The 8,051-nt window shown below is 37.5% G+C and overlaps 1 protein-coding gene across 1 annotated transcript; it reads right to left on the bottom strand.

Annotated features, from left to right (window-relative positions):
- Positions 1 to 1,618: 1,618 nt before the first annotated feature.
- Positions 1,619 to 7,832, bottom strand: LOC122840437 (ankyrin repeat, bromo and BTB domain-containing protein DDB_G0293800-like). Its single transcript, XM_044132875.1, has 5 exons — positions 7,706 to 7,832; positions 2,927 to 4,829; positions 2,775 to 2,859; positions 2,549 to 2,615; positions 1,619 to 2,450 (listed from the first exon to the last, which is right to left on the bottom strand). Exon 2 carries the CDS (start codon positions 4,819 to 4,821, stop codon positions 3,289 to 3,291), a length of 1,533 nt encoding a protein of 510 aa, XP_043988810.1. The 5' UTR covers positions 4,822 to 4,829; positions 7,706 to 7,832; the 3' UTR covers positions 1,619 to 2,450; positions 2,549 to 2,615; positions 2,775 to 2,859; positions 2,927 to 3,288.
- Between the last annotated feature and the right edge of the window lie 219 nt (positions 7,833 to 8,051).

Genomic DNA, 8,051 nt, shown 5'->3' with positions numbered 1-8,051 from the left:
AACTTGCCATTTATGTTTTACGAAGGAATTTTAAAAATCATTAACTAACTGTTAATGCTTTGAATACAGCGTGCAGCTGCTACCGAGTTACTGTCCGCACATGGATGCAGGCACATAAAGAAAAAGAAAGGAGGAGGAAATATTGGTGGGGACATGTCCACACAAAGTCCTTCAGGAAGTTACGTTTATGCCGCGCAGTGATCTGGTGGATTGGATATCACTATGTGCGCCGTGGCACTGCGCCACATGCACTGATGCTTTGCATTGAGTCAGGAATATCGGTGGACAGGGAAATGACACAATCAAGCAAAGAATCTGAGAAGTGTACACAAAGTTTTGTTTGATATAAATACATATATTTTCTATATATTTATTTATTTATATAAATTATATATATATGCAGCTATGTCTTACGTGTGTATATATATATATATATATATATATATATATATATATATATATATATATATATATATATATATATATATATATATATATATATATATATATATATATATATATATATATATATATATATATATATATATATATATATATATATATATATATATATATATATATATATATATATATATATATATATATATATTGTTTTTTGTAGACTGCATAACATGTTCAGGGACACCTTTTAAAACTGCTTCTTTAAACATGTCAATTAAGTTTGTGTGTGGACCTTTAAGATTAACTGTAGTTTGTCTGAGCCAGGTTTCTTGATAAAGGTGTCATTTAGCTGGGACCAAACCATGGGATCCGGTGCAAACGCTTGTGGCTGGTCTGGGGTCTGATCTAATACAGTCCGGTTCGGGGTGTTGATCCACACTGAGGACTCCTGAAGTTTTTTTTTGTGTGTGTGTGTGTTCAAATACGAGAAGGTCCCTGCCAGGAAACCAATAGTTTTTCTCTTTGCATGAATACACCGGGATTAAACAGCATCTGATCAAAAATAGACGATCCATTCCTTATATCTAAGACATGGCTTATTGGTCGTTTGATGAACTACATCAGCTAAGGAATGTCTGCTGAGAAGTAACTTGATATTATGGCGTCAGCTTAAGTTTCACTTCTACAGAAAGCTCCTTGTTTGAGTGAAACATGCAAGGTCAAGTTTCATTCCTCCAAAAAGCCCTTTGTGTATAAATGAAACATGCTATGTGTGAAAAACACCTGTGTGTGCATGAGTATATGTGCAACCCTGGATAAGTGTCCCAACACTCCCAGCTTAGATCAGCTTGATCTGTTCCTTCAGATTCCGTAGGAACAGAATGAATGTGAGAAGAGATTCTGTATTTGAGCCCATTTTTAAAACATAAAAGATGATCAAACTTTAATGTTTTGTTTGTACCAGGCTTCATGCCAATGAGTTTAAATATCATAAAAAAGGAAATCAAATTATTGTCCTGCTGCTCTAAAGCAGATATTTACCATCTCAAATGATCCAAATCTGATATCTGAATAAAACCAAAGCAGTGGCGGCAAAAAAAGCTTTTATTGAATTTGCTTACAACTTAATGTTATTTCACTCTATGATCAGCTTGATTACTTTACATGCTTTCACAAATCAAGTTAAAGTTTCACACAAATATAAAACAGAATGCAATAAGGCCAAAAATACATGTTTTATTATATCATAATACATAGAAATAACCTGATACTGCAAAATAATTATTACATTCTTTAATATCTTCCTCCTGCTTCATGTTTTGTAAATAAACACCATGATTTTCACACTGTTGTGAGACTTTTCTTTAGCATTGTGATGACTGTGAAACATAAACTTAATCTATAAGTGTACACATTTGTTCAATTTTTACTCTTCAGAAACCAACAAAATATGTTTTTGCACTGAGCGGGAGCCACAATGCTCTTTTGTAATTCCATCAGATTATGCAGCATATCTTCTTCATTCCAAACATTACATACTCATTATTACATAAAAACATGCTACCATGACTTTTGTTTTGAACAATATTAGTTTCTGCACAGAGCAAATGAGCTGAGCACATTCAACAGGTTGAGTCCAGGAACAAGCTCATCATCATCATCCTCTCCTGTCCGCAGCCAAACAGAATCTCATCCTCCTCTGACCCACAGCTTTCCTGTCGAACCTCAGATGTTCCATCTTCCACCTCAGTCATGGACTCTTCTGCTTCCACAAGTTTGTCTTCAACCACATCAGGAGACGCTGCTGCTCCTTTTGCCTCCACCTCCAACTTTTCTGTATCTAGAAGTCAGGTGAAGAAGCAGCCGGAGAGACTGAACAGGAACGAGGCTGCAGGTCCAGATGGTGTCAGTCCCAGAGTCCCTCTGTGGGATTCTGCAGCATCTCTTCAACCTTTGCCTGACCCAAGAGGAGGTTCTGTTGTTGTGGAAGACATCCGTCAGTCCTCTGTGTCTTCTCTCTCCTGATTGGTCCAGTGCTGCTGGTGATGCTGGAGAATCAACACATGACCAGACACACATTCCTTAATCTCTGTCTGAATAACAGATGATTGAAATAGACTTTCTCATCAAGTCATCATGTCCTCACCTTTTCCACAATCTGTTACAGCCAGTAGATCAGCAGGTGGAGCAGGTCTTCTTTAATTGTTGGTCAACTCCAGTCATGGTACATGAGTTGACGGAGAAATGAAATAAAGAGAAAACAGAACAGCGTTAAAAAACAGAGAATATACATCTACAAAAAAAAGAAAAAGTTTCATCTCAATTTCATCCATATTTAAAATTGTTACTTTGGTAAAAATATGTTTTCTTACTTTTTTTGTGAACAGGGTTCTCTTATCTTCCTCCGTCTGACTGGTGGTGTTGAAGGTGGAGGTTTACAGGCTGAGGAGATCCAATCTGCAATGATCAGAGACATTATTGATCTGCCACCAGTATCATGTGAAGGTGGAATGCAAAAACTTACAAGCAGTGTGAAAAACAAGGGATCCAGAAGGCAGGAACCACATGGACAACGATGAAAGGATCCAGCGATGAGCAGCTAAAACCTGAAAGATTAAAAACTGGGAGACTGGATTAGTAGAGGAACAGGACAGAATAATTTACTATATTGGAGAGCAGCGTGTTGGGAAGCACCACCATTACACCCTGAAACATGGGGGAGCTGAGAGGAAAACACAAAGATGAAGAAAAGCCCCAGTACAAGACGCTACCTAAGGCTTCCTCAGACTTACTAGAAACCCATTGACTTTAATAAAAAACATGAGAGGAATGATGACGTCCTAAAGTGACTTCCCAAACAGGTCTTCAGTTTTTACGTATCCCAATCTAATTAGAGTCACTTGACAAGTCGTAGTGAGGTCTAAACCACAAGTGTCTGGAACTCTCTCTTGCTGTAATTCCACTAGAGGTTGAAGGTATTGCTTCCTCTTCAGTATCCATCCCGAAAAAGAAGTCAGGGGACGAACAATTTGAATTTGGAAAGTGTGTTGATGGACTGACAAGGGGAGACAGAATGGGATCCTCACATGGCATCCATGGTAAGAGACCGAAAACACTGGGTGACAAAATGGGATCTTCACAGTGAGTCAATGTTGAGGGACTGAGGACGGGGGAGGAGAAAACAGGACTTTTACACGCTATTTTACAGGAGGGACTGAGGATAGGGGATGACAGTCCAGGATCCTCACACGACATCAAAGGTGAGAGACAGAGGACAGGTGGTAACACAACAGGATCTTCATATTCCATCTCTTGGGAGGGGAAGGACTGGACAATAGACTTGATGGCAAGCTCCAATTCAGTAAAAGTCTGCCTAGACCTCTTGGCTGGGGGCTGCTCTTCATCATCACTGTTCTTTGTCCTCTTCCCGTTTATACCAGTCACAGATGTCACATGAGCCGCGTCCTCTTTCAAACCTACCTGATGACTAGGTTGTGATGGTGGGTCGTCATCCTTCACAGCCTCCACCTTCTTCGTTGTTCTTCCGGCGGGGCTGGAAGTCAAAGAAGCCCTGTCCTCTTCCAAACCAACCTGAGGATGTTGCAAGGTACCAATAGGACTGGAAGTCTCTGGACGCAAAATTGGCTCTTCCTGTTTGTCAAGTCCAGATGGAAATTCAAGAGAAGTACAAGGAGCCAAGTCTTCTTGGGGCTTCTGAGCCACCCCAATGTCTTGTATATATTTGAAATTATGGGGAAGAATCTCAGGCAGCTTCGATGCAACATCGGCAAGGACCACTGGGCTACTGTCACCGGAGCCCAGCTGATCAACCGTCGATTTCAGACGTTTTAATGCCTCTTCAAGCACGCCGATGCCCCACAAGAATTTAATGTTTGGTTGAAGGACCTGGACAACCCGAAATCGGGATCCAAAGTCCTGGTCTCCATTACCTACCTCGCCTTCACTGGAGCTGGTAGAAGAGCTACCAGTGGAGCTGGTAGAAGAGCTACCAGTGGAGCTGGTAGAAGAGCTACCAGTGGAGCTGGTAGAAGAGCTACCAGTGGAGCTGGTAGAAGAGCTACCAGTGGAGCTGGTAGAAGAGCTACCAGTGGAGCTGGTAGAAGAGCTACCAGTGGAGCTGGTAGAAGAGCTACCAGTGGAGCTGGTAGAAGAGCTACCAGTGGAGTTGGTAGAAGAGCTACCAGTGGAGTTGGTAGAAGAGCTACCAGTGGAGTTGGTAGAAGAGTTACCGGTGGAGCTGGTAGAACAGTCCTCAGACTGCGGAGGTGAACTATACCTCAACTCCTCTCCATGGTCTTCAGAAACCATGTTGGCTCCATTTAACCACAACTTACCGTCTTCCTTACCATTATCTGGAAGTCCCTCCAACATCGGGGATCCATCCGCTGGAAGCTCCATGGTATGGGCTGTGAAGAAAAAAACAAAGCAAAAAGCTATAATTCTGTATCTTGTAAAAATCACAAAAGTCCAAAGCATTGTTTAGAGGGAACACTGAAATACCAACAATACAATTACCCATGTTTGTGAATGTGTTTGTTTTTCTTGAATATATTTAATTAACAATATTAATGTGAAGAACGAGAATTAAACACATTAAATCAGATTTAGATTTATTGGTAATTCATCCCTAGCCATAAACTCTTAAACATTTGGAAACATAAATTAAAGCGCTATACACTGTGTTTATGACTTTTTAAAGGCTAATGAAACACTTGTATTCTTAGATTGTGGCATTAGTGTGAATAAAATAAAACCCTGCAACAAGTTACTCAGTTTCTATAACAACCCATCCTCACAAATCTTTGATGCTACAGATACATTTTATCTTTCTTAATAATAGCCAGGGATAAGATCCATTCATTACTATTATACTTAAATCACTGCTTACACAACTTTAATACTTTAAAAGCATCAAAGTTTTTAAAAAAAATTATTCCAATAGCATTTATAAATGACCAAAATCTTAATTGTAGCTAATCAAACAAAATTTTTTGAGCTCCACAATTTCCCACAATCACAGCCACAGCTACTCTGACACCCCATCAGTAATACCTTCATACTCCCACATTTAGCCTACAGCAGAAATGTACATCTATAAAATTAAAACTTTATAGATGTACATCTTTTAAAGTAGGGATCTACATAAACAGGCCGACATTAGTGGCCTTTCCTCCGTTTCCAGGGGCTCCTACAAAAAATTAATCTGTTTACAGAGAGTATTACATACTCCATGTATTATTTCTCCTTAGAAATGATACAGGAGAAAAATATATTTAAAAACTTTTCTAATATTCAAGTATTAAGGTTTTATTTCAAGCAACGTATCCAAGGAGACCAAATGTGTTATTGAGGCATTTTCTGAAACCTGGATCAGACACTGATTACTTATTCCAAAGATCTGAATAAAACAAAACAGATCTTCTAAAACCAGAAATAACTTTTAAAACACATAAACAATGTCAAACCCTGCAATCGCCCCAAGATTTTAACTAACAAACGAATGATTGTTTTTCTAATGAATTTTAACATTCACTCTTAACATTCAATAACTTCTGAAAATGATACGTCACTAAAATGCAATGGAACAAAGACTGATTTTCTGGTCTTGAGTAATTACAATAAACTAAATAATTTAGTTACTTTGGGAAATCGACAGGCAGACATTGATGGTTCTTTAATGACTTTTTATAAGAATAAAGTTGTGTGTTGTTATTTAATCAATGTATCCATGGAGACTACATATACCACATTTTTCAAAAAGCTGGTTCCAAAACTTCTTTCAAACCAAAACAACTACAAAATATTTTCCAAAATGTCAAATAACTAGAATATGAATCAGAATACTAATTCAATTAACTCACAAATATGTTGCACCCCAAAAATGCAAATTATACTTTCCTAAACAAAGAGTCAGAATTAATCAAAGCTGACTTTAACCAACTCAAATAATGTTTTTTAGTTTTTTTAATTAGTTCACCCAAGTAGGAAAACTAAACACACATATTAAAGTCTATCATTAAATAGGACGAGGCACATGTCTGCAAAGTGTTTCTAAATTTTTTATTGAACTCATTTTAAATAATGTCACCAATGTATCCATGGAAACTAACTATGTTTGTCTAGGCATTTATCAAAACAAAAAATGGACAAAGAAACATCCAGTTTACCAAGAATTGGACTCCAAACTCATCAAAGCTGATTTTCACAAATAAATCATTATTTTGTTTGTGAAAATCAGCTTTGATTGATGATCACTACGACGATCCATGATTCATTACCTATTAATGGTCTATCATTAACGTACACACACACTTACAATGCTTATTACTGGGGCAAAAGTGGTAGGAGTTTGCCCTGCAGAGGCCCGCCTCTGTCGTTGTGTCCTTGAGCAAGACACTTCTCTCACCTTTAGCTGGAGTTAATTGCTGGCACGATATAATATCTGTGGCTACAATCCATTAGCGTATTATCATCAGTGTGTGAATGAGTACATGAATAGAAATTTTATGTAAAGCGTCTTTGAGTGTCCTAACAAACCACTAGTCTGATGTGATTACCATGGAAACCATGTATATTTGTCAGGGCGTTTTTCAAAAAAAAAAAATGTAAATAAATAAATAAATGTAAAGGCCAAGAATTGGACAGAAATCTGACTGTTTTTTCAAACCAGCATAACAATTTTTCTCAAACACTAGTGTTAATATCCCAGGCATTTATCTATAATATCACCATTTCTGTTTTTTCAAATCAATTCAACCATGTTTCCTGGCTATGCTAAAAAAATAAACACATCAACATGTACCTTGAAAAAAATAATGAAACTAAACGGTTAAAATATTGGCTATTATAAGGGTAAATATTATTTTGTATGTTTTTCAAAAATAATATTAAATATTTAAGGCATTTCATTTTGCGTATCCATGGAAACCAAGTGTTTATAATGGCATTTTTCAAAAAATAACGGTCAAAAAACAAGCTACTTTTTCAGAAATTTGACGTAAATTGAACTAATTTGTCTATAATTCAGTAAAATGCATATATTACTTAAATCACTACACCACAGTTTAACATTCCTGACATTTCCTGCGAAATTCAGTTCAGAATAAGGCTCAATAGTTAAGAACGATCTATGCTAGCAAAGAATGCTACTCGTCCTTTTTTCTACAGCAGTCAGTATTTCTTTAAAACACACACACAAACACAAAATAAACTAAACAAGTCACTAATATCTTTGTAATAACTTGATTTCGTTTATTAAAAATAGTATAAGAATGATATTAACCTTCCAGCTGTTCACCCTGCTGGTCCTTCTCCTGGCCAGGAACCGTCTTTCGCAGCTTTGGTAACCACGGGCTTCTTCAGCAAGTGCGTATTTCAGCAAGTGCTTCTTCAATAAGTTTTGCACAGCAGACTTCCCGACAAGCTCAAACCTTCCGAGGCTTTAAAGGCTCCTTCAGGCGTCTCTCTCAAAAGTCCCGTCGCAAAGGGGAACGAATTCAGAAGGTCAGCGTCATTTATAGGGTTGATAACGCTAACGTCGTTTCCATGACTTTCATTGACGAACGCACGCACTGGTGCGTGAGAGAAATTGGAACACAAATAATGCAGATTTTGTTTTCTTTTGAAAT

The sequence above is a fragment of the Gambusia affinis genome, linkage group LG11 (genome assembly GCF_019740435.1).
Source record: "Gambusia affinis linkage group LG11, SWU_Gaff_1.0, whole genome shotgun sequence".
Taxonomy (NCBI): Eukaryota; Metazoa; Chordata; class Actinopteri; order Cyprinodontiformes; family Poeciliidae; genus Gambusia; species Gambusia affinis.
Note: the sequence above shows the minus strand (reverse complement) of the source record. Positions and strands in the feature narration are given on the sequence as shown.

Excerpts from the sequence above, each read along its gene's own strand:
- LOC122840437 (XM_044132875.1), bottom strand. The coding sequence starts at position 4,821 with ATGGAGCTTCCAGCGGATGGATCCCCGATGTTGGAGGGACTTCCAGAT.